This window comes from Lontra canadensis, unplaced genomic scaffold (genome assembly GCF_010015895.1).
Source record: "Lontra canadensis isolate GAN:19392208 unplaced genomic scaffold, GSC_riverotter_1.0 scaffold5, whole genome shotgun sequence".
Lineage (NCBI taxonomy): Eukaryota > Metazoa > Chordata > Mammalia > Carnivora > Mustelidae > Lontra > Lontra canadensis.
In genome coordinates this window covers 2304149-2332039 of record NW_022630999.1, presented here as the reverse complement: position 1 = coordinate 2332039, position 27891 = coordinate 2304149, and the positions used below count along the sequence as shown (strand labels likewise).

Below are 27891 nucleotides of genomic sequence, written 5' to 3'. Positions count from 1 at the left end.
CTGCCATTTGTGACAACATGGGTGAACCTGAAAGCCATTATGCTAAGTGACATAAGTCAAACGTAAAAATATAAATACTGCATAATCCCACTTATATGCCAATCAAAAAAAGTTGAACTTACAAAAATAGATCTTAAGTGTTCTCACCAAACACACAAAAAATTAACTACGTGAGGTGATGGATGTGTCAGGTAATTCCATATGGCAGTCATTTCACAAAGTATACATATATCAAAACATCACATCATACACATTAAATATATATAATTTTTTGTCAATTATATCTCAAAAGAACTGGGGAAAAGTTTCCTCTTACCTCCAAAAGCAACAATGGATACACATACTTGACATAGATTTTAGGTTCCTTTTTGGTCAGTACTTTTTTTTATTGAGGGAAAATATACATGACATAAAATTTACCATCTCAACCATTTTTAAGGGTCCAATTCAGTGGCATTAAGTACAGTTACAATGCTATATAACCATCACCAGATTTTAGATTACTTAATAAATCTTTTATGTAGATTTCTTTTTCTGAGTGTATTTGCCATGGTGATGTGAATATGTTCTGTTGACATTTGATTCAGAGTAACAGATACATATATAATGAAGATACATATATATATGTATGTGTGTGTGTGTGTGTGTGTGTTTAAAAGACTAAATTTTGCAAACTTTCCAGCACTATTATTCAAGCTATATCTATATATTTTACCTCTTGTGCTTCGTGGGCTATTAACTGGTCCATTAACAGTCTCCGCCGTCTTTTCTCCCTTTGCTCTCTTGCAAAAGCATCTTCCTCAAGGCGCTTTTGGATTTTTTTAATATAGTCATCATCCGAATAAGTGTTTAACAAATCAGTAGTTGTCTGGCCTGCTGTATCTGCAGAAGTCTTGGAGGCACTAAGGATAATAGTTATTATTTAGATTAAAAAAAACCAATGCAGTTACATGCCCCTACTTTTGACTGACTATGGAGGAAGACCTCAGGAAAAGTCTCCCTTGCATGCTCTATGAAGTTCCAGTAACTTTCTGAGTGCTTAGACCAGTGGCCCGGTTCTTATTGGGAGCTTGGCAGCTAAAAAATGACTTGCTCATCATACCACACTGGCAAACACAAGACTGACCTAGCCTCTTGCCCAAGTCCTGAAGACCCAAGTAAGAAGACCTGCTTTGGTCCTGTCCTACCTCATGTCCAAAATTAAAGAATCAGGAAGAACCTGGTAGTGTTACCAACAGAAAGCAAATATGCTCAATTTAATGGGACAATGGTGGCTTAATACAAGAACTTACAGGTTCATTCAAAAGTTACCTTTAGAAGTAAAAGATATATTTTTATGTATATAAGGATCAAATAATCAATTCTCATCTGCATACCTCCTTACAAAATAAACAGGATACAATAGTACAATGGTAAAAGATATATCTTGTTACCTGCCAATAAATAATGTTTTAATGTTATAAATATTTTTTCATGTTACAAGTTCTTAATGTATTTAGTATAAAATACAACTTACTACCTTATTCAAAAGCCAAGGGCACATTAATATGGTATAACAGAACTAAATTGTCATTAATTTCTGTACAGATCTAAGTATTCTTATAAAGCACAGTTAATTCATATTTAATGAAGTAACAATTGCATGTCTATAGATCATATTGTATTACAGCTCATTTTTTGTACATTTGCTGCTCCTAGATGAACTCTGAGCTCATGAGAAAAGTATCCTATTATACTCCTCTCTGTCCTGGTGCCTCATAGTTCTGACAAATAGCTGATGTCTGCTCAACTTCAAATGATATGTTAAGAAGTATGATACAGAGTAATTCTTTAAAAAAATTCACACAGAGGGCACCAGGGTGGCTCAGTGGGTTAAGCCTCTGCCTTCGGCTCAGGTCATGGTCTCAGGGTCCTGGGATTGAGCCCCACATCGGGCTCTCTGCTCAGCGGAGAGCCTGCTTCCCCCTCTCTCTCTCTGCCTGCCTCTCTGCCTACTTGTGATCTCTGTCTGTCAAATAAATAAAAAATATTTTTTAAAAAAAGTAGCAGCTAGCATTTATTTATTATTTGTGTTAGAAAATAAAGACAAAGTACATGTGGGGAAAAGCAGCCATGGGAGCTCTTGCATTGCTCTGAGACAATGTTTCCTTCTTCCACAAAAGAAGAAAGATGGACTTTGTGGTGACATCCCTGAGAAACTGTTTCAGGAGCAGCCTGTGAAAGGGGCAGGGGCAGAAATTGTTCTTTATGGTAGACTTATGAGATTTTAGTGCTTTCTGGAATCAAATAGTGTGAAGTTTTTGAAAGATCCCAGAAGATGCTTGATTCTAAGCTAAATTCTAAATTCTATATTCTAAGCTAAAAATTCAGAATGAATGCAGTGATTGATAAAGGACTTAACAAAGGCCCTTACTGTACCGTAACTTTTGTTTTCCTCAAAAGTTTGCTTTAGACCGGTGCTTCCCAACATTCTTTACCTGGGGCTATCAGAGAAAATGCTTTTTGTGCAGCATTCTGAGAGGGATTTGGAGTCCCAGGTGAAGTTTCACAATCCCTGGTGACTGGTCCAGGGAGTCTGGCTGCCCTAGGCCCTACCCTACTGCCCTAAGAATTGAAGTGAGTATGTCTATAGTTCATGGTCCTCCAGTGCTAAATCTCTGGCAAGACCAAGTGGAGGCTTCTGCAGAGAAAGGATCTGTGATAGACACTGCCATTTCCTTCCCTTTTTCCACAAAACAGAACCCCAGGTTTATTCAGGAAAACAGTGTACCCATCCCAAGCCTACATTTCCCAGCCTCCCATTCTGTTAAGTGTGGCCATGTGACCAAATTCTAGCCAATAAAATGTAAACCACAAATGTAACCTGGGACTTGTGGGAAGGTTCTTAAAAGGAGCTATTTCAGCTATTTCAGATAACTACTTTTTCCCTATCTTCCTTCCTTATATCTCGAACATGGGCCAAATGGCCAGAGCCCCAGGAGCCATCTTGTACTGTGAATATGAATGAATGTACAAAAACCACAACAAAACAGTGGAGCTAAAGGAAAGCCTCAGTCCTTGATGAGTTTGGAGCTCCAACAGATTCCCTGAGCTGCTTACATTCTGGTTTCTATTACAGGAAAGAAGTAAACCTCTATTTAATTTAACCTGCTCTTGTTTGGGGTTTCTAAAGCTAATTGATAGAGAGACTTAGGTTCAAGATTGGTTGTCAAAGCCAATAGCCATAAGCAGGGTGAAAGTTTGAGATGTATTGCACAGGATGATCTTTAAAATATTTAACAACTGAGGGCAGCTGGGTGGCTCAGTGGGTTAAACCTTGCCTTCTGCTCAGATCGTGACTTCGGCTTCAGGTAATGACTTCGGCTTTAGGGTCCTGGTATGGAGCCCCACATTAGGCTCTCTGCTTGGTGGGGAGCCTGCTCTCTCTGCCTGACTCTCTGCCTACTTGTGATCTCTCTCTCTCTGTCAAATAAATTAAAAAACAAAACAAAACAAAAACAAAAAAAAGTAAAAAAAAAACAACAAATTTAACAACTGACATGGCAAAGACACTAATCAATTAAAATGGGTGCTGGTGCAGGAATTACAGGCCACTGCTATGTTTGGTGTTAATGCTGGTTGCTAAATTGCATGGAAATTGAGGGGTCCCAGGAAAGGGATAGGCCACAGAGCCAGAGGGAATACTATTCACCTAAAGTAACAAAAGTATTTCAATATTTTAAGATGGTTGCTCTGGTAGATACCATCTACTTATCACTCCAGAGTGCATGCCAGGTGAGATGAGTGGAAGAAGAGTTGGAAGAAATCCGGTGGTTTCCTGGCCCAGGCGGGGATGAGGATAGTGGGGTTTGGTTGGTGGCTACTAGGTGGGTAGGCTTGGATTGTGTTTTCTTTAGCCTGGGGCAGCACTGGTAAATGGCAGTGGGAATCAGAATAGGGCATCAAAAGTTTTTGCAAAGGGTAGAAGAAAATATAATGTATGTATTCTTCACTTTCCTTTATTTTCCTTCCACACCTGATTTCCTCACCACTTCTTCTTTTTCTTATTTCTCCTCATTTGACTCTGTTTCTTTCCCTCAGAAATATTAATATGGAACTGATTTATATAATTTGTGTCAGCTTTTCTTCTTTAACAGGAATTAGTTCACATTCCATAAAATGTAAGTGAGAAGAATTTGGAAAGTTCCCATTTAAAAATGTGGAAGAATTCAAGTTGCTCCCACATATGCAGACCCTACTCAATTATCTTCCCTGAGTCAATGACCCCTAATAGGAAAGAAAAGGGAGAGGATCTTTATCTTTAGGCAAATGAAGCCCATTTACCAGGCATTTTTTGAAATAAACTCACAGAGCTGACCATTTCAGTGACAGTTACACTCATTCTATAGTTTTTTATTGCTGGTCTCTATGCTAAATGCTGAGCACGCAACATGAAAGAAACCAATGAGCATCTAATAAAGGCTTTATGACAAAGTTAAATTAGTGGTAACTTGAAACAATTTTTATAAATGCTCAAAAATTGTGTTAACTTAGGACAGTAAGCACAGCATAGAAAAATAAAATAACTTCCCAACTCATAATAGTCCTCCTGGTCTTTACAAAAATTGTTCATGATCAATCAACCTGAATTTTAGCTCATTTACTTTCTTTCACGTACTCTCTTAATGAAGCTTCTACAAAGTAAAAAGATCTTTGGAGCAGCTATTCCCCATAAACTATTTTTGAGTATTCAAACGCTACAGTAGAACAGAAAGCAGTTCTGTGATTGTTAAAGTAATTCACATCTCACCTTTCTTTGGCCTGGAGATCCTTTTTTATTAAGGCTTCAAACTTCTTAATCTCATTAGCCACATCCTTTAAAGAAAATTCGTTATCAGTTTTCCATCTCTAAAAGCCACTGAAAATCTTCATTTACTGTGTTCACTTTACAAATTTCCAAGGTTGTATTCACTACTATTTCAGGCTAATTAGGAGGTAAGATATAAAAAGCTGCATTATAGAATACTTTTATAATTCTGATTCATTATTTTTAGACTAGGCTAAATATACCTAAAAGAGTGTGAAAGCTGTCTTCTCTGAATCATTCCGCTCACAGTTCTAGCTCTGAGAGTGCAACAAAGGCCATTTAATGAGAATGGAAATTATCAAAGAGTCTCAGGCCATGAATTTTTGTTTGCAATTCTTTTAAAGAAGAATAAGCATTTTGGGGGGGATATAAATACTTCTTCAAAAATTATTATCTTGCATGTCTTAAACATTTCTTGTGCAACCTTATTTATACTATTAATTTGCTCTCTGAATATTAGTTTAGCTCATCCTTCATCCACTGTAAATCCTTATTAATAAACTTTAACCATCTGAGAGAAATATAAGAATTAAATACTTTTCTAAAATTTGGATCTGAAAAAAAAACTTTATGAGTAATTTTCTTTAGAATACAAGTACAGGATATTTTTTAAATATTAAAAAATAAAGAAATGTGGATTAACATAAAATGTATTGGATTTAGATATCAGAGAGACCTGTCAATCTCTGCTTTACTATACTCAGTACCAGAGAGAAACATGGCAGCTTTCTGAGTCTCAGTTTCCTTATTTAGAAATTGGGGGAGTAATACCCTACTTAGAGAGTTATTTACAAATGAAAGATAATGTAAAGTTTCCAATGCACAGGCTGACATTTAGCAAATCCTCAATAAATGGTAGCTGTTATTCTTTTCCTTAGGTCCCAGGAGAGAATATCATCAAATAAAGACTGGAGCAGTATGCAATGTAGGCTGCAGGAATTAGTATCAAAATGTAGTATTGCTCCACTATGAAATAGAAGCAGATGGTATCCTACTGGAATGACGGACAGCTGGTATGGTCTAATAAAATACCACTAGCGTAGGTATCTTAAATTTACACAAACTGATAGCAAGCAAACCACTTAACATTTCTGGTACTCATAGAAAAATAGTGCAGCATGGTGAGAAGGAACTGAGTAAAACATATAGTAGGAATGGCATATGTACGGTATGTGTACCTTGATTGACACCTCTGTACCCATGGTGATTGTGACCCATCACAGCAGCACCATTCTAGAATATTTTTGTAGTGACCACAGAATCCTCAACACAGGAGTCCAGATTGGTACTGTCATTTAACATGAGTTTCTTATCCCTGACCTACAGCTACATTCTCTCATTCTGAACAAATAACAGTATAATATGGATTAGATATGCACACAGTGAAGGAGTTTTGAATGAGAAGGAACAATGCCACCAATAATTTGAAAAGGAACTAAGAAGTTGGGGGCAATCTCTATGTTTTAGAGAAAGATCTTTCTTTCATTAAGATTAACACAACACCAAATTAAAGGATTATCACTTACCTCTGCCTCTTTTTTCTTTTTCATCATTTTTTGGGCCTCAAGTGCTCTCAAAGTACGATTTGATGCAGGTTTAGGAATCTGTATGATAGCTGCTTGGATTTTGGCCATTATTTCATTTTGTCGTCTTCTGTTCAAGCGTTGCTAAATATCCCATAGATGTTTAGTTATTCCACTTACCAGAAAAACAGGCTATGTTACACACTCACAGGTACACATATATACATTTCTCAGAACTCAGCAATTTACTAATGGAGTGGGTGTCACAAACATGTAATGTTAGAAAGCAGGTATCAATATGACTCATTTCGAAAAGTATGATATTAAAACACAATTGTGGGGGGGGCACCTGGATGGCTCAGTCTGTTAAGCATCTGTCTTCAGCTCTGGTCATGATCCCAGGATCTTGGGATCGAGCCCCATGTGGGGCACTCTGCTCAGTGGGGAGCCTGTTTCTCCCTATCTGCCTGCCAGCTGCTCCCCTGCTTGTGCTCTCTCTCTCTCTCTCTCTGTGTCAAATAAATAAATAAATACATCTTTAAACACACACACACACACACACACACACACATACACACACGATTTTGGAATCCTCAGATTATGCCTATCAGATGTGTGCATCTTCATTCTAGGTGATGGCACTGAAAGAATAATAAAGGTGCCTCAGATACAAAGAAGAATATCATTCTTTCCCAATTCTACCTTCTGACCTACCCAATAATGTAAAGAGAAAATTCTGTCTCTAAAGGTGACTTGAAGAGAAAATTCCATCTGGGAGATGGTCTTTAGGAGGTCTTCTGGGGAATCCAGGAGATATGACAAACTTCCCCCAAACTCAGTCACATCTAAACAATGAACTCAGAGGCTACTTCAAATACTGAATTAAATACTGAACTATGTGACACCATTATTAGATCATCTCTTCTCTACCTGGGAGTATTTATTTTAAGTAGAACACAAGCATAAATGAAAGCAAAAAAAGAAATCGTGAAAATCAGACAAAATATTTTAAAGATTAGATGATTTATGAAGTAACATGTAAAACTAATCATGATTTTACTACTAAGTATTATATTAGAGCTAATAAGATCATTTTTTCCTATGTCCAAAGAAACTTTAACCACTAAAAAGTCAAAAATGATTAATAACTTCAAATTTTTCTTCATTTTACTTTCTAAAATATAACTTTTCATATCGTTATAATATGATGATCTTTCCTTCTCAAGAAAACCAGGAAGACATAGGCTCTCCCTATTTGCTCCCTGCAATTTTTTTTTTGTTGTTGTTATATGTGAGAGAGAGAACACAAGCTGGGGGCTGGGGAGAAGGGAAGAGGAGCAGAGAGAGAGGGAGAGAATGTTAAGTAGACTGCAGGCTCAGCATGGAACCCACCGTGGGGCTTGATCTCATGACCCTGAGATCATGACCTGAGCTGAAATCAAGAGTCAGATGTTTTACTAAGCCACCCAGGTGCCCCTGCTTCCTATCATTTTTAACATAATTTATTTAATATTTAATGGTTTCATATTTCCTTTTTCCCAACTTTCTTTGGACTCTTTCTGCATTACACTTAGCACATCAAAGTCAGATGGGCTGGTTCCTTAAAAAGTAAGAGCCCCAGCACTTGGTCTTTACTTAAACACTGCTTTAGGAGTGCCTTGTCGCCTTACCATGCAATGCAAGAGGGGAAGCACAGCGCTTTATCTACTCTCTGGCAAGTAATGAGATCTTAAGATCCTCCAGAATTTGTCTCTCATCTTTCCCTCCCCTCTGCATAGGGGGCTGACTATATTCAGGATGTGTCCATTTCTTATCATTTTAAATATATGAATTTAAAAAGTGATTTGTAGTGCAAGGAGAAGAACTATAATTCTTTTGCCTGTAGTTTACACATTCCATATACGTAGTCACCTGAAATTCTCTTGAAAATCTTTAATGATTACTCACACCATCATGTTCTCATGTACTTAAAGGCATAGGAGATCATTAAAGGTTTTCAGAGAAATTTGAGAAGCAGTGGGGAGTTAGTTAAAGCAAGAAGAACCAGAAAGAAGGCAAGAGATGTTTAAGGGGTTTGGAAAAGAAAGCAAGCAGGATATCACCTCAGACTACCAGGACGAGAGAAATGAGGCAGGACAGAAAGACCAAGGGATTGCAAAAGAGGGAACTCAGAGGGGGAATGCCCACTCTACATCCCTTAGTGGGGGCAACCATCATAAGCCTTCACTGGAGTGGTTAGTTGCAAACCCCCACCGCTGACCCATGTGAAGCATTAATTTCTACCAGACAACCTAAAAAGAGATCAAGTTGTCCTGCCACTCCAGAGAATGGCAGTTCTAGTTCCTGGTCACAAGGAGAGGTGAGGGCAGGAGTGGGAATGGAACAAAGGGGAGAGTAAGGTAGAGAAAGGTGAGAGCAGGGTGGAGCATGAGTCAAAGGAACACACAACTTATGCTACATTAATGCTTATGCAATGTGTACTATAGGCATAAATTCCAAACAGTATACTCTATGCTCTAATGAATTTCTGGAAAAATCATACTATAAAACCTTTTCAATATTAAAAGATCTTTGTTCTTCCTTGAGCTTTTGAAATTTTTCAAGTTTCTCAAAATGCATGTGGACAAGATCTTCTTTCATGTGTTTATATTTTTCTTGAAACCTGTGTGTAACCCGCATCAGATTGAAATCAGTTTGACGTGGTATCAGGTTTCTAAGTCTCTAAATGGAGAAAGCAGTTCAAAGGATTTCATTATTAGAAAATAAAAAGTATATTGTCATTAAAAGCACACATAAAATTTGTCTTCAAAATAAAATTTCTATGAATTACTCTTGTTGATGGTTAAAATAAATTCAAGCCCCATACTAGTCACTCAGATCTTTAATTTACATGAAAACAATAAAAACATGTTTGAATTCTTTCTTATAAAATAGTTTCAAATATATTTCTATATTTTTTGCTCTGAGTTTAATTTTTTTTTCTGAGTTTAATTTTTAATGAATGGCATTTGAATTCTTAGAGAAGTACATTTTCATAAAAATAATTTCATAAAACCAATTCAACATATAAGAGATAATATGAGAGCCAGATTCTTTCCATAACTTAAGATACTTCCTAGTAAAAAGTGAAGAAACATTAAAACTTCCAGGTCATTGGAAATGAGAGTCTAAGATTGTAAGAAAATGAACTTCAAAGATGATTATAAAATGGGGAACAGAGTAATAGGGCTAATGGAATAAAGTAAAACTTTTATAACCAAAAGTAATCTCCTTAAAAGCTGAAGACTTATTAAAGTTTTTTTTCAAATGGAACTGTTGCTCAAACCATTTTTGGTCCTTGTCTTCTAAAGCCACCTAAGCAGATATGGGCACTTACTCAGAAGATCTCTTAAGGACCTTTCAGCTGACTTTAAGCCCTTACTCACCTTCCTGCTTTTTTCATTATTAAAAATGGCCTGGCCTCCATCTCCACAGAGGCAACAAAAGTGTAAAGTCCCTGAACATCCTACTTCTCTACTTCAACATATGTCTATATCTTATCTTATATCTTTATTATCCCTCCCTTACCCAGGAAATACCCTCTGAGATATAACATAGCCCACGGTTAAGTGTGTGGCTCTAGAGTCACTCTGCCTAGGTTTGTTGCAACTTTATCACTTATTTTCTGCATTAAGGTGAGCAAGTTACTTAACTCCTCTGCTCCTTAGTTTCATCATCTGTAATGTGGGAATAATAAAAGATAGGTATCTTATAAGGCTATTGTGAAGATCAAAGGACATAATATATATATATATATATATATATATATATATATATACACACACACACACACACACATACACACATACACACATACATACCTGGAACCGGGCTTTGCATCTTGCTCTGCACAATCAATAAATTTTAGTCATTACTATAATTATGTAAGACACCTGCATTTTCTTCTACCTGCTTTCAGAGAAAAAGGCATGTCTAGTTCTTTCTTAAGATACCTCCTCCTCCACCTGGACCATCAGTTGCATCCTCCTTTCTTTCCCAGAGGACCTTGGCTCCTACACCAGTCATCTCCTGCCCCTGGTTCTTTTTCTCAACTGGCCAGCTGTCCCACTTTCTATGCCCATAAAGGAAACAAATAACGGCACACTGCTCGTGCGCTTCTCTCCTGCAGCCACTGTTCTCTTCTCTTCTCTTTCACCTCCACATTCCTTGAATGAACAGTCTATGCTCCCATCTGCCTCATCTCAATTTACTCTTCAACTCTCAACATTCCACACTACTCCACTGAAATATTTTTCTCTCCCAAGAATGGAAGCTCTAAACGGGTGGGGACTTTTCTTGTGTTGATTGTAGTGCAATTGCCTGACACAAAATAGGAGCCCAATTAATATTTGTTCAACAAATGAATTATTGACTCTGGGAGGTCACCATGGCCAACATTAAACACAATGGTTTCTTGTTGGCCTCACCAACACAACTCTTACAGCTTTTGTTCCTGTTGACTGTTTTACACTTCACAAAGAGTTTTCTCATATATTGTTTCCTTAAAATTATATACATATTAAAAAAAAAAAAAGCCTAACTCTGAGGCAGGTAGAGATACTCAATCTTATTTCAGCTGCTGGGAAAATGGAGGTTAAGAGTATTCCAGGGATTGGCCCAAAGTTACTCAGCTTTGCAAGTGAAGGGGGCAGAAGGCAAGACCAAGTTCTTTGGTTGTAACCTTAATCTAATTTCCAGCTTTCTTGGGTGCTGAGCTCCTTCTGCCACTGGGCTCGTAAGATTGTCTGCTAAGAATAGACAAATATAAAAGTGGAGATGGCCCTCACATCTATTATGTCACTGTGTCTTCAGAAGTTCAATTTAAACATTTAATTATTTCCATTTCTATTTAATGCATTGGGTCAGTGCAACACTCCCCATTATCCTAGAGGCCTGGAAAAGTTAATGTACTTCATTTGCCATAAGGAAACAGCAACAGGAACTGGAGAGAATTGTCAACTAAAAAGTTGTATCAACTAATCAAAACACAATGAATATTTGCAATGTTGAAAGCATTCTATCAGGCATATTCCTTGAATTTGAGGGACTAAAAATCTTGCGAAGCCGTATGACAGATTAATCATGAAAGTTAGCCACAGTATGAGCAGCAGGAGGCTATCACCAGAGAGTGGAAACTACCCATGCCCTAGGAGTTCCACAGGAAGAATCCATGTGTGTTGGGAAGGCTGCACAGCAGTGGATGGAGAAGTTTGTGGGAAGGAGCGAGATGAAAAGTATGAGTTTAGGTGAAAGGGAGAGAAAAGCAGAAATGTACAAGACCTATTCAAGGACAGGTGGGGGATCAGTGAAGAAAAAACTAAGACTCAGGATGCCTGAGTAGCTCAGTTGGTTAAGCGTTTGCCTTCAGTTCAGGTCATGATCCCAGTATCCTGGGATGGAGTCCCAGATCGGGCTCCTTGCTCAGCGGGGAGGCCTGCTTCTCCCTCCACTTGTGTGCTCTCTCTCTCTCTGACAAAAAATATAAATAAAATCCTCTAAAAAAAAGAAAGAAAAAACAAAGACTTTATGCTGAAGACTATGAAGAAACAGAGAAAGACAGATTGAGACCATTTAGTGAAAGATTTTGAATGTCAGTCCAGTAAAATGGCAGGCTTCTGAGCAAAAGGGCCCAGTGCAACTGGAATTTAGCAAAGATTCATCTAGCCATTGATTGACCTCTGGTGGAAGGCTAGAAGACTGGGAGATGTGTTAGACATGTTGCTGCAGTGTTCACTCAAGGATCTGAGTAGACAGGGCCAGAAATGGAAAGAGAGGAGCAAGGCATAAAAACACTGCAAATTAGGAACATACAGAATTTGATAAACTGTTGGTAATGTGGATAGGATGGAGGGAGACATCAAAAATGGATAAATGAATTGAAAACATTAATATAAAACAAAATCCAAGTATGACCAAGAACATACATAAGGGACATAGCTACCCAATGGTGCTTCTTTGAGCAGCCAATGTTACTGTCATTTTACTTTCCCGAGTCTTACATTGTGATACGTTTATGTTTCTTTGTGCACTTACGTCTCGAAAAGCCTCACTTTTCATACTTTGCTGTCTGATGTTTGCCGGGGGTTGTATGGATTGTATTTCCACTCCAGTCAGTCCACTTTTCTTCTTTTTCTGAAGAACAATGTACAATTGATACAAAAGTTTGGTTGCTGCCCCAGGCTTTTCCGTGATGATGTTGTGGGCCACGTTCTGATCAAACTGCACACCCAGAAGGTGAAGCGTTGGCTCCAAGCGAGAAAAATTATTAAGTTTGGCATTTGAAACTCTAGGCATTAAAACAGTTTCCACAATTAGACACTGGCACTGAATTAGAGACAACAAATATCAGAGGCATCATCATGATCTAATATGAATTATTGCATATTCTTTTCAATATACCACTCCTCTCTAAAACCACACAATCATGTAACTACATTGAGATATTCTACTTCCCTGAATTCCTCCCATTTATTTCTCTGGAATGATATATCTAAAGCTGATTTTGTACGTTTTTCTCCTTAAATGCATGCTAGAATTTTTACAAGAGGTCAAAACAAAAACAGATAACTAAGTGCTTTCTTCTACACGGAAAAACAACTATGGTTTCGAAAAATATTTTACTCAGAAGGAAAAACTATAATTTAAATTTCCATATTGTTAAATGACATTATTACAGGGGTCTGAAAATAGCCCTAAATGTTGCACTGATGACTTTAACAGTGATCCTCCTACGTACCATCAGAAATATTTCATTAAATAATATTAGCTATGCAATCACACTAATTATATCATCTTCACTCAAATAGCATGGAGGACAAGGGGAGTTAGAGAGGAGAAGGGAGTTGAGGGAAATTGGAAGGGGAGGTGAACCATGAAAGACTATGGACTCTGAAAAACAATCTGAGGGTTTTGAAGGGGCGGGGGGAGGTGGGAGGTTGGGGGAAGCAGGTGGTGGGTATTGGAGAGGGCACAGATTGCATGGAGCACTGGGTGTGGTGCAAAAACAATGAATACTGTTACGCTGAAAATAAATTAAAAAAAATGTAAAAAAAATAAAGATGAGGGGTTGGTATGAAAAAAAATTATATTACTACTTTAATCAGTAAAGACTTTCTAATTTTAAGTTAATGCTGAGTCACCTATGAACTTTAAATACGTTTATTAAACTTACAAAGATGAATAGGGTGCAGTCCCTGCCCTTGCGGGGTTCACAGCAGAGAAAACAGATGAGTAAACAAGAAGTGGTAAATTGAGGTCAGTGTTAGAATACAGGCCTCAAATAATCTGTTAATAAGATTACTATTCATGGCTGTTAATAAGCCATGAATCCAGTGACAGAAGGATAATGTTGGGGCATTTTCAATTCCTGTGCCTTTCCATGTTCCAACTAGAAGCAAATACCAATTTTAACCACTGACCTATGTCCTCCTTACTTTAACTTCCTAACATTCAGTCACATTCTTTCATGGAAAAAAATATACTGAATATACTCATATATAAGTGAAAGTCCTATCCTTCCCCTTCCAAAAAAAAAAACCAAAAAACAAAAAAACAAAAAAAAAAAACGATACCTTAGAAAAGAGGGGTTGGGCACATATTGGGTAGAATTTCTGATAATAGGGTTAGTCATTCAGTAACTTCATTTTGGACTATAAAATTATTTGGGGATAATCTTCATGACCTCAGTTAAGATTTTAGAAGTTTATAGAGATTGCTTCACACTTAAAATTTATATACTGTTGCTAGTATCCTGTTTCTCCAGAGGTTACTGTTTTTGTTTTTTGTTTTATATCACAGATACCACTGATAATCTGATGAGAGCCATGGCACCTGTTCCACAGGAAAGAAAACACATACTCAGGCACAGACACGAAATGTGTATGCCTGTTCAGATGTGTGTGATCCTCCTAAAATGTAGCCTAAAAGTGCCCATTCACTGCAAATTAAAAAACCCATGGTGCAAAAGGAGGTGGGCCTGAGGGACTCTATGAATGATTTCTAAATATAAATGAGGAGTCAATATCATGGGAAGGCCAATGTCAACAAAAACAGTGATACAACTTAAATTCCTCTTCCAGGTATATGGTGTCACTTACTGTCCTATTTCCTCTGTTTACTATTACTGTTTTAACAGAAATATTTGGTAATGTGTACCTGGCATATCAAACTATATCAATAAGCTTTGAATAAAATATTTTAAATTAATAAAGAAGCAGGTCATAGAGGTCATGAGAAGAAATAATGAATGCCACAGGAAATCTCACAACAAGAGTAAACATTTTTTTAGGTCTTCTTATGTCCAGGTTTGCAGTTTGTTCCCCCACAAGTAACCTTAAAGTTTGACATAACACACACCTGCCTAAAATGAGGCAGGTGAAGCAGACCATGTTTGAAAAGTAGGACTCTAAAAGGCCAGTGAGATCCATGACTTGTGCTTGCCTTCCCTGGACAGATCTCCGACACCCAGTCTCACTCTGCCATCACAGTTACTCTCCCACGCCCTCCCTATCCTCAAAGTCCCATGTCTTGTCCACCACACATATTTGGACAGATGGCCAGAGAAGCACTCATCAGAGCTTTGTCCTAGGTCATAAACTAGGGCTACAGAGATGAGGGGCATCAAAATTCTGGGGGGAAAATCCAAAAGCAAACACTATCCATTTCCAGATGTTAACAGAACCGAGCCCGGCACCCAGTAAGAATGGAGAATGTAGGGCTGTATCCCATAACCATAAGACCAAAAGCTGAGCCAAAATCAAGAGTCAGATGCATAACTGACTGAGTCACATAGGTGCTCCCATTCTTAGGATTTTTTAAAGTATCTTAAGTATCTGATACTTATAGTTCTTATTTGCCCAGAGATTACCTATCTTCTCTCCTCCTTGTCACCTGATGAGGGAACACATCTTACAAGGTAAGTAGAAGCTGTTCCCCCAGGAATATCCATGCTCCTTTACTTTTTATTATTTTATCCTATTAATCTCTAAGGCAAATAGTTTCAGTTACAAGCAACACTTATATTTGAGACTAAAAAAACTAAAAATATTTGACAAAATCCCCAAATCATGAGCCCTAGCATTACATATCTGCCTAAAAAATAGGTTTGACAAAGAAGGATCCTTTTCCCCACAAAGTACACTTCTACAAAAGTCATATCCATGCATATACTGATCCTTCTTTAAAAATCCGTGTGCCCTGGGAAAAATAGTATGTTGTTCCAAGAATTCAAGATGGATGGAATTTGTTTGTCAGAACAAGTAGGTCCCTCTTCTCACATTAAGGAATGCAGTGATTCTCAGTGGCATAAAGTTAGTTCTTTGCAGTGGGTGAAAAGCAGGGCTGTTACACAGGATGCTATTCAGGGCACACCCCTGTCCAAAGGTGGGGCAATGGTGTGAATCTACCTTGTGCTCAGCTTGTCATGTCTTGTCCCTGATGCGAGGCTATTTCATACAAAAAGGGGTTCCTCTCCTTAGCACAAAGGCCTCTCTGTTCACTGAGACCTGTGTCTTCACAGTTGTGTCCAGCCAGATGAGGCCCTTTTTCCATTTAACACAAAGGTCCTCTATGGCCCTACTGACATCAGTTTAGTCTACCTGAAATACTACATACATCATCTGGTCAGAATGGTGCTTTTAAGTCTTCTAAACAGGTATACTTTCTGACATCCTTCATTTTTTCAATGAGAAACATAATTGTGTGCAGCTGGGACAATGCTTGAACCTCAGGGAATACACACACAGAAACATACTCCACAACTTTCAAGAACTGTGATTTAAAACAACAGTGAGCTATCACTATACTCCTATCAGAATGGCCAGAATCCAAAACACTGACAACGCTAAAATGCTGGTGAGGATTTGAAGTCACAAGAACTCTCATTCATTCATTGCTGGGAGGAATGCTAAAGGGTACAGCCACTTTGGGAAACAGTTCATTGGTTTCCTCCAAAACTAAACATACTTTTACCATCTGATCCAGTAATTGTGTCCCTGTTTATTTACCCAAAGGAGATGAAATTTTATGTCCACATAAAACCCGCACATGGATGTTTACAGCAGCTTTATTTATGATTGCTAAAACTTGGAAGCAACCAAGATGTCCTTCAGCAGGTGAATGGATAAATCAACTGTGGCCCATCCAGACAATGAAAAACTATTCAGTGCTAAAAAGAAATGAGCTACCAAGCCATGAGAAGATATGGAGGAAATTTAAATGCATATTTCTAAGTGAAAGAAGCCATAAGTTCCAACCATATGATATTCTGCAAGAGGCAAAACTAAAAAGATAGTAAAAAAAAAAATCAGTAGTTGCCAGGGTTGGGGTAAGGGAGGATGACTGATAGAGCATAGAGGATTTAGGGCAGCGCAAATACTACGTATGGATACTATAATGGTAGATACAAGTCATTCTACATTTGTCCAAACCCATAGAATGTACAACCCTAAGAATGAACCCAAATGTAAACTATTTACTTTGAGTGAACACGTATCATTATAGGTTCATCAGCAGTAACAAATTCACCCTCTGGTTGGGGAGTGGATACTAAAGAGGCTATGAATGTGTCAGAGGAGTGAGTTAATAGGGAATCTCTGTCCCTTCTTCTCAATTTTTCTATCAAGCTGAAACTGCTTTAAAAAGTAAAATTTAAGGGTGCCTGGGTGGTTCCGTTGGTTAAGTGACCGCCTTCAGCTCAGGTCATGATCCCTGGGTCCTGGGATCAAGTCCCACATCCGGCTCCCTACTCAGCAGAGAGCCCACTTTTCCCGCTCACTCTCTCTCTGCCTACTTGTGCTCTCAATCTATCTCATTCTCTCTCTCTCAAATAAATAAATAAAATATTTAAAAAAATAAAAAGTAAAATTTAAAAGAAAATAGGCAAGGATTGTATAACATTTCACCAGTGAAGCAAAACAAATGACTGATAAGCACATGCAAAGAGGCTCACCATCATTACTCATTAGGGAAATGCAAATCAAAATCACAAAGAGATACTGCTTAATACTGACTTGACAACTATAATCAAAAAGACCCTAACAAGCATTGATGAACATGTGGAAAAACCGAAACCTTCATATGTTACTAGTGTAACTGTAAATGATAACAGGCACTTTGCAAAGCAATTCGGTTTACAAAATTATAAACATAGATCATGTAACCCAACTATTTCACTCCTAGGTGAATTTCACACTCAAGAGGAATGAAAACATTTCCATGTGAAAACGCAATGGTCATAACTGCGCTGTTCAGAATAACTGATGACTTGTATCCACCAATTAATGAATTAATAAATGAAATGTGATATATCCAATTGAAATTATTCATCAAATAAATAGGAATTAAGAAGTACTGATACAAGCTACAACATGGATAAACCTTAAAAACAGTATCCTAAGTGGAAGGAGCTAATCACAAAATACACATATTATATGATCCCACTAATATGAAATGCATAAAATAGGCAAATCCGTAGAGACAGAAAATAGATAAGTTGGTACCAGGGGCCAGGTGGTTAGTGGTCATGGTTGTGAATACACTAAATATGTAAATATGCTTAAAACCACTGAATTATATGCTTTAAACTGGTAAATCACTATCTGTGAATTAGATCTCAACATAGTTGTTACAAACCAAAAATATTACAGGGTTTTGTCTTGTTATGTTTTGTTTTTTTGCCAGGATACTGTAAGTTGCTTCATTTCTCTTAAAAGAAAGAAGAACCAATTAACAAAATTGTAGCTCACTGTCCCTTAACTTTGGAACCTAAACCTATTCAAATGCCAAAGGAATTGACCCTTTTTAGGAAAGAATTTATCTCACAAACCTGCTTGCTGAAAATTCCGAAAAATCACCCTGAAGTTCAAACTTGTACAGAATTTCTCCAATTAGATAACCATTGGAAAAAGCCTTTGCAAATGACTTGGGACCTAAATTTTGAAACATAAAGATAAAGAAGTAAATTATAGTGTTCTATATAAAGCACAATTATTTTCATTATATATGCATAGAGTGAAACCCCAAACTTAACTTGAACTCAAAATGCCATGAAAATACTTCTAGAAACATCTTTTAATAATCAAATAAAAAGACTGAAGTTTAACAGATAACATGTTATAAAGATTCTTAAATATATAAATCGATACTTGAAGATATATGAAATTTTGAAAGAAACACAACTTTTGACCAAATTAAACAAAATACAACCAATAAAATCCTAAACAACCTGAGATCTAAAGTCAAGCCTTCAATTTATTTTACAAAATTATGCTCTAATACATTAGTTATCAGTACAATCTAGGGATGTTGATAGCATATTCTAGCCAAATGAGGTGCAATCTAACTTTAGTATACTTTAAGACTAAATTTTAACCTTTTTACAACAGAAATTTTACAAAAACCATCTATCTGCACCCTCTCAAAAAAAAAATTACTGAACATAATCAGGCTTTCCCTTGGTAGTTCCAGGGGTTACTCTGATGTAGTTGTCTCGAGCAATGACAGAGATAACCCAGAGGAAAACAGTTTGGAGCCAGGGACATCTGCGTTGGAATCGTGACTCTGCCCCTTACTAGCTGTGCAACCTCTGGCAAGCTGCTTAACCTCCCTGAGTTCCTGTCTCTTCATCTCTACAACAGAGATAACCATATCTATAACTCTCCTGAGGAGCCATTTTAAAGATTAGAGGTAATGTATGAGAATTGCTTGGTACCATACCTGCTACAGAACAAGCACATAATGGTAGGTGCAGAAAAAAATGTGTTAATAAAATTTGCTTTTTAAAAAATGTCCTTAGTGGTGGGTCACTTGCATTTTTCTTAAAAAGCGAAGGATATTGGGTTATTTATTATTCAAAGATTATATGCAAAGTTGATACAAAAAATAAATTATGCTATCATAGGACAAAGCTATCATCTCTCAAATGATTCTAAAACCTCCCAAAACCTTCAACATGTTTCTGTCAGGGTCCTTTAGACAATAGCTGTCCAAACACTATATATCACTGAGGTATTGCAAGGTCTTTTATACCAGATTATCCACTTTCATCTATTTTACCAGTAATAAGGTGGCTAATTGATTATGAAGAAATAACGTCTCTTTATGATCTGTAGAGATGGTACTTGGTGTGTGGTTGCCTGCAGTGGGGGGTGGTGGGCAGTGGTGTTGGTGAGTCACTCCACAAGGCCACTGCCCAGAGGCCGTACTTGGCATTCCACATATTCTCATAAGAATAAAATTCTTGCATATCTGATACCAGCCCACAATTTTGCCCAAAGCTCTCCTAATATTTGTTCTCAAAATATTTTATACTCCTAATAATACTGCAATTCTCAGGTTGAATCAATACATAATATAGTAGTTAAAAAGGATGTCAACTACACCATTGACTCTATCTACTTAGGATGAACTCCAGAACCATTCAGCATCAGAATCTACTGACTGTGTTTCTTGACATCAGATAGTAGTAGTATCTGAAGCCACTGAAATCCAAATGGCTCCTTCCATGTCCAAAGGGCAGAGGTGTGCTATCTCCTCCTCCTGAGTCATTGTTGCTTCCTCTTTTCCTCAAAAACCAGACACTATTGGCCACCAGTGCTGTCCTGGTCTTGGTGGCCATCACTGTCCTTACTGTGACACCTGGGCTGCTCTCCACTGTGTCTTATACTTCTTCTGTCATTGCTTCCTTCTTTCTGGGTTGTTTTTTTTCCCCATTTCCTCTTCTCTAGGCCACCTTTATTTTCCTCTCAGCTTTCTGAGGAGCCATTTGCCATACTATGGGTATTGTCAGACTATGGGTATCTATTCATAGTCTAAAGACTATTGCTTTGCATTCAGAAGCTGTTGGTCTGCCACCTTCAGGTAGTCCACTCCTCCTCCCCCTCCCTCTGGATTTTGCACTATATCTGCTCTTCCTTTGAATGCCTGAAGTCTAGCCCATGAATAACCAGGGAGTATCTGTATCCCATTCTGTCACCCTCCATGTAGTAGGCAAAGGGCTTTTAGTAAATGGTTTGCTATACAAAGGTCATAGAAAAATAAAATAATAATCCACTTCCTTTGAAATGCATGATGTATTAATAAGGCAATTCTGATATGAGTAAAATAGAGGCATTTGTGGCTATAAAGGTCAAAGAACAGCAAACAGTTATTTTCTCACTGTCAAATAGTTTCCTACAGAGGGGGAGGAGTCGAGATGGCAGAGAAGTAACAGGCTGAGATGACATCAGGTAGCAGGAGATCAGCTAGATAGCTTATAAAACCATTCCAAACACCTACAAATCCAACAGGAGATCAAAGAGAAGAAGAGCAACAATTTTAGAAACAGAAAATCGACCACTTTCTTGAAGGTAGGACCAGCGAAGAAGTGAATCCAAAGGGACGGGAAGACTGCAGTGGGAGGACCCAGCTCCTGGCAAGCGGCGGAACAATGGAGCACAAAGTTGGGACTTTTAAAAGTCTGTTTCACTGAGGGACACCGCTCCAGAAGCTAAACTGGGGTGAAGCCCACGCGGGGTCAGTGTGGCCCCAGTTCCCACAGGGTCACAGAAGGATCGGGGGTATCTGAGTGTTGCAGAGCTCGCAGGTATTAGAGCAGGGAAGCTGCTACAGAGACAGAGCTGAGGAGTGAGCTCTCATCTTGGGGTTACCTTGAACTGTAACCCGTGGCACACGCCACTGCTCTGTGAGTGTGGTCCCCACAATATCTGGGGAGACCGCCCCAGATGAGCTCAGGGATCTAAGGGGTTCGGAGACTCCAGGTGGAGCTGTGTGCTAGAGACAGCGATGCTTGGTCACAGGCTGGGTGAGCTCAGAGCATGGCTGGCGGACAGGGAGATGGGAGTGATTGAGCGCTTTTCTCTGAGGGTAGACTGAGGAGTGGGACCCTGAGCTCTTGGCTCCTTTGGGCCGGAGATTAGGAGGCTGCCATTTTCATTCCCGTCCTCCAGAACTCTATGGAAAGCATTCAGGGAACAAAAGCTCCTGAAAGTGGAACCTGAGCAGATTACTTAGTCCGTCCCCTGGTAAGGGCGGTGCAATTCCGCCTTGGGCAAAGACACTTGAGAATCACTACAACAGGCCCCTCTCCCAGAAGATCAACAAGAAATCCAGCCAAGACCAAGTTCACTTGCCAAGGAGAACAGTGGAATTCCAGAGAAGGAGAAAGCAAAGCATGGAATTCATGGCTTTCTCCCCATGATTCTTTAGTCTTGCAGTTAATTAAATTTTTTAAATTTTATTTTCTTTCATCTGCTAAATTTTTTAACTTTTACCCTTTCCTCTTTTAACATTTTTTAACTAGTTTATCTTAACAATATCTTTCATAAAAAAAAAAAATCTTTTTTGCACCTTCATTATTATAGTCATACTTTATCCTTCATTGTAACTAACTTTATTTTTTGTATACCCATAGGGTTTTTTCTTCTAAAAATGTGGGGTACAACTTCTTCTAATAGATCAAAATATACCCTAAATCTAGCTCCGAGCTTGTTCTAGTCTCCAGCCCGAGCAAATTCTCTCCACTTTCTTTTTCTTTATTTTTCCGAACAACTTACTTTATCAACTCCTTTTTTAGAAATTAGAAATTTTTTTTTTCATCTTTATAGGCATATTCCATCCATTCATTGTGTTTACCCTTATATATGTTTTTCATTCTTTAAAATTTTGGGAGGTAGTTTCTTCTAAGAGACCAAAATACTCCCAAAATTAAGTGGGTGACCCTGTTCTAGCCACCAGTCTAATATATATATATATATATATATATATATATATATATATAGTTGTTGTTGTTGTTGTTTGTTTGTTTTCTTTTTCTAATTTTTTTTTCTGAACTTCTTTTTAACCCCGTTCTCCCTCCCACAATTTGGGGTCTCTTCTGATTTGGTTAAAGTGCATTTTCCTGGGGTCTTTGCCACCCTTTTAGTATTTTACTTGCTCCTTCATATATTCTTACCTGAACAAAATGACAAGGCAGAAAACCTCACCACAAAAAAATGAACAAGAGGCAGTACCAAAGGCTAGGGACCTAATCAATATGGACATGGGTAATATGTCAGATATAGAGTTCAGAATGATGATTCTCAAGGTTCTAACCAGGCTCAAAAAAGGCATGGAAGATATTAGAGAAACCCTCTCCAGAGAGAATAAAGCCCTTTCTGGAGAAATAAAAGAACTAAAATCTAAACAAGTTGAAATAAAAAAGCTATTAATGAGGTGCAATAAAAAATGGAGGCTCTTACTGCTAGGATAAATGAGGCAGAAGAAAGTATTAGTGATATAGAAGACCAAATGACAGAGAATAAAGAAGCTGAGCAAAAGAGAGACAAACAAATACTGGGCCACAAGAGGAGAATTCGAGAGATAAGTGACACCATAAGATGAAACAACATTAGAATAATTGGAATTCCAGAAGAAGAAGAAAGAGAGAGGGGAGCAGAAGGTACATTGGAGAGAATTATTGTAGAGAATTTCCCTAATATGGCAAAGGGAACAAGCATCAAAATAAAGGAGGTTCAGAGAACCCCCCTCAAAATCAATAAGAATAGGTCCACACCCCATCACCTAATAGTTAAATTTACAAGTCTTAGTGACAAAGAGAAAATCCTGAAAGCAGCCCAGGAAAAGAAGTCCGTAACATACAATGGTAAAAATATTAGATTGGCAGCAGACTTATCCACAGAGACCTGGCAGGCCAGAAAGAACTGGCATGATATAGTCAGAGCACTAAATGAGAAAAACATGCAGCCAAGAATACTATAACCAGCTAGGCTATCACTGAAAATAGAAGGAGAGATAAAAATCTTCCAAGACAAACAAAAACTGAAAGAATTTGAAAACACCAAACCAGCTCTACAGGAAATATTGAAAGGGGTCCTCAGGAAGGAACAGAGACAATATACAATAACAGTCACCTTACAGGCAATACAATGGCACTAAATTTGTATCTCTCAATAGTTACCTTTAATGTAAATGGGCTACATGCCCCAATCAAGACACAGGGTATCAGAATGGATAAAAAAAAAAAAATCAATATGCTACCTATAAGAAACTCATTTTAGAGCCAAAGACACCACCAGATTTAAAGTGAGGGGGTGGAAAACAATTTACCATGCTAATGGACACCAGAAGAAAGCTGGGGTGGCAATCTTTATATCCCATCAATTAGATTTTAAGTCAAAGACTATAATAAGAGATGAAGAAGGACACTATATCATACTCAAAGGGTCTGTCCAACAAGAAGACCTAACAATTTTAAATATCTATACCCCTAACATGGGAGCAGCCAACTATATAAACCAATTAATAACAAAATCAAAGAAACACATGAACAATAATACAATAATAATAGGGGACGTTAACACTCCCCTCACTGAAATGGACAGATCATCCAAGCAAAAGATCAACAGAGAAATAAAGGCCTTAAATGACACACTGGACCAGATGGACATCACAGATATATTCAGAACATTCCATCCCAAAGCAACAGAATACACATTCTTCTCTAGTGCACATAGAACATTCTCCAGAATAGATCACATCTTCGGTCCTTAATCAGGTCTCAACTGGTATCAAAAGAGTGCGATCATTCCCTGCATATTTTCAGACCACAATGCTCTGAAGCTAGAACTCAATCACAAGAGGAAATTTGGAAAGAACCCAAATACATGGAGACTAAACAGTATCCTTCTAAAGAATGAATGGGTCAATCAGGAAATTAAAGAAGAATTGAAAAAAATTCATGGAAACAAATGATAATGAAAACACAACAGTTCAAAATCTGTGGGACACAGCAAAGGCAATCCTGAGAGGAAAATACATAGTGATACAAGCCTTTCTCAAGAAATAAGAAAGATCTCAAATACACAACCTAACCCTACACCTAAAGGAGCCGGAGAAAGAACAAGAAAGAAACCCTAAACCCAGCAGGAGAAGAGAAATCATAAAGATCAGAGCAGAAATCAATGAAATAGAAACCAAAAAAAAAAAAAAAACAATAGAACAAAACAACGAAACTAGGAGCTGGTTCTTTGAAAGAATTAATAAGATTAATAAACCCCTGGCCAGACTTATCAAAAAGAAAAGAGAAAGGACCCAAATAAATAAAATCATGAATGCAAGAGGAGAGATCACAACCAATACCAAAGAAATACAAACAATTATAAGACCATACTATGAGCAACTCTATGCCAACAAATTTGACAATCTGGAAGAAATGGATGCATTCCTAGAGACATATAAACTACCACAACTGAACCAGGAAGAAATAGAAAGCCTGAACAGACCCATAACCAGTAAGGAGATTGAAACAGTCATCAAAAATCTCCAAACAAAAGCCCAGGGCCAGATGGCTTCCCAGGGGAATTCTACCAAACATTTAAAGAACTAATTCCTATTCTCCTGAAACTGTTCCAAAAAATAGAAATGGAAGGAAAACTTCCCAACTCATTTTATGAGGCCAGCATCACCTTGATCCCCAAACTGGACAAGGATCCCATCAAAAAAGAGAACTACAGACCAATATCCTTGAGGAACACAGATGCAAAAATTCTCACCAAAATACTAGCCAATAGGATTCAACAGTACATTAAAAGGATTATTCACCACGACCAAGTGGGATTTATTCCAGGGCTGCAAGGTTGGTTCAACATCCACAAATCAATCAATGTGATACAATACATTAATAAAAGAAAGAACAAGAACCATATGATACTCTCAATAGATGCTGAAAAAGCTTTTGACAAAGTACAGCATCCCTTCCTGATCAAAACTCTTCAAAGTGTAGGGATAGAGGGCACATACCTCAATATTATCAAAGCCATCTATGAAAAACCCACCACAAATATCATTCTCAATGGAGAAAAACTGAAAGCTTTTCCGCTAAGGTCAGGAACAGGGCAGGGATGTCCATTATCACCACTGCTATTCAACATAGTACTAGAAGTCCTAGCCTCAGCAATCAGACAACAAAAAGAAATTAAAGGTATCCAAATTAGCAAAGAAGTCAAACTATCACTCTTCGCAGATGATATGATACTATAGGTGGAAAACCCAAAAGACTCCACTCCGAAACTGCTAGAACTTGTAGAGGAATTCAGTAAAGTGTCAGGATATAAAATCAGTGCACAGAAATCAGTTGCATTTCTCTACACCAACAACAAGACAGAAGAAAGAGAAATTAAGGAGTCCATCCCATTTACAATTGCACCCAAAACCATAAGATACTTAGGAATAAACCTAAACAAAGAGGCAAAGAATCTATACTCAGAAAATTATAAAGTACTCATGAAAGAAATTGAGGAAGACACAAAAAAATGGAAAAATGGTCCATGCTCCTGGATTGGAAGAACAAATATTGTGAAAATTTCTATGCTACCTAAAGCAATCTACACATTTAATGCAATCCCTATCAAAATCCCATCCATTTTTTCAAAGAAATGGAACAAATAATCCTAAAATTTATATGGAACCAGAAAAGATTTTGAATAGCCAAAGGAATATTGAAAAAAAGTCAAAGTTGGTGGCATCACAATTCCAGACCTCAAGCTCTATTACAAAGCTGCCATCATCAAGACAGTATGGTACTGGCATAAAAACAGACACACAGATCAATGGAACAGAACAGAGAGCCCAGAAGTAGACCCTCAACTCTATGGTCAACTAATTTTCCACAAAGCAGGAAAGAATGTCCCATGGAAAAAAGACAGTCTCTTCAACAAATGGTGTTGGGAAAATTGGACAGCCACATGCAGAAAAATGAAATTGGACCATATCCTTACACCACACACGAAAATAGACTCAAAATGGATGAAGGACCTCAATGTGAGAAAGGAATCCATCAAAATCCTTGAGGAGAACACAGGCAGCAACCTCTTCAACCTCAGCCGCAGCAACTTCATCCTTGGAACATCGCCAAAGGCAAGAGAAGCAGGGCAAAAATGAACTATTGGGATTTCATTAAGATCGAAAGCTTTTGCACAGCAAAGGAAACAGTTAACAAAACCAAAAGGTAACTGACAGAATGGGAGAAGATATTTGCAAATGACATATCAGATAAAGGGCTAGTATCCAAAATCTATAAAGAGCTTAGCAAACTCAACACCCAAAGAACAAATAATCTAATCAAGAAATGGGGAGAGGACATGAACAGACATTTCTGCAAAGAAGACATCCAGATGGGCAACAGACACATGAAAAAATGCTCCACATCACTTGGCATCAGGTAAATACAAATCCAAACCACAATGAGATACCACCTCACACCAGTCAGAATGTCTAAAATTAACAAGTCAGGAAATGACAGATGCTGGAAAGGAGGCAGAGAAAGAGGAACCCTCCTACACTGTTGATAGGAATGCAAGCTGGTGCAACCACTCTGGAAAACAGCATGGAGGTTCCTCAAAAAGTTGAAAATAGAGCAACCCTATGACCCAGCAATTGCACTACTGGGTATTTACCCTAAAGATACAAACGTAGTGATCTGAAGGGGCAGCAGCACCCGAATGTTTATAGCAGCAAGGTCCACAATAGCCTAACTATGGAAAGAATCTGGATGTCCATCAACAGATGAATGGATAAAGAAGATGTGAGATACACACACACACACACACACACACACACACACACATACATACAGTGGAATACTATGCATTCATCAAAAGAAATGAAATATTGCCATTTGCCACGACCTGGATGGAACAAGAGGGTATTATGCTTAGTGAAATAAGTCAGTTGGAGAAAGACAACTATCATATGATCTTCCTGATTTGAGGAGGTGGAGATGCAACGTGGGGGTTTGGGGGGTAGGAAAAGAATAAATGAAACAAGATGGGATCGGGAGGGAGACAAACCATAAGGGACTCTTAATCTCACAGAACAAACTGAGGGTTGCTGGGGGGGGCATCGGGAGAAGGTGGTGGGGTTATGGACATTGGGGGGATGGGTGTGCTATGGTGAGTGCTGTGAAGTGTGTAAACCTGGCAATTCACAGACTTGTACCCCTGGGGCTAAAAATACATTATATGTTTATAAAAAAATAAAAATATATATAAAAGAATAGTTTCCTACAAATAAAGAAGTACAGCAACTTCTGTATGCATAGGTCACTTCAGAATTACCAGGTGCTACATAAGCAGAAAGAAGAATGGTGAATGAAGAATGAGAACAAACGGGAAAACGTAGAAAAAAAATTAAAGAAGAGGAAAAGATGACTGACTACCTGCTGGAAATAAGACAGGAAAGAAGTTGATGAAGAGAACATATATTACCTAGGAATATACAGATTAAAAAGTATGAGAAGACAGAAAGGAAGCCAGAAAGAGAGGAGAAGAAAAAGAGAAAAGGGGAGGGGTATGGGAAAGAAACAACAAGGAGAAAAATTAAAAAGCAAAGGAAAGTTTAATTTTGCCCTTTGGTTTGTTATATTTTGTCTTCCCAATAAATGTTCCTGGCTACCATGACTAATTCTGCAATGGCCACCTCTATAAGTTC

The 27891-nt window shown here is 37.9% G+C and overlaps 1 protein-coding gene across 1 annotated transcript in view; it reads right to left on the bottom strand.

Annotated features, from left to right (window-relative positions):
• The window catches only part of SPEF2 (sperm flagellar 2), a 169129-nt gene that overhangs the window by 132932 nt on the left and 8306 nt on the right, over window positions 1–27891 (bottom strand). The window contains exons 2-7 of the mRNA XM_032851311.1: window positions 18233–18335; window positions 12442–12694; window positions 8920–9090; window positions 6373–6513; window positions 4790–4854; window positions 716–902 (exon numbers count right to left, since the gene is read on the bottom strand). Of these exons, the coding sequence (XP_032707202.1) occupies window positions 716–902; window positions 4790–4854; window positions 6373–6513; window positions 8920–9090; window positions 12442–12694; window positions 18233–18335 (920 nt within the window). The remainder of the gene's footprint in view (window positions 1–715; window positions 903–4789; window positions 4855–6372; window positions 6514–8919; window positions 9091–12441; window positions 12695–18232; window positions 18336–27891) is intronic.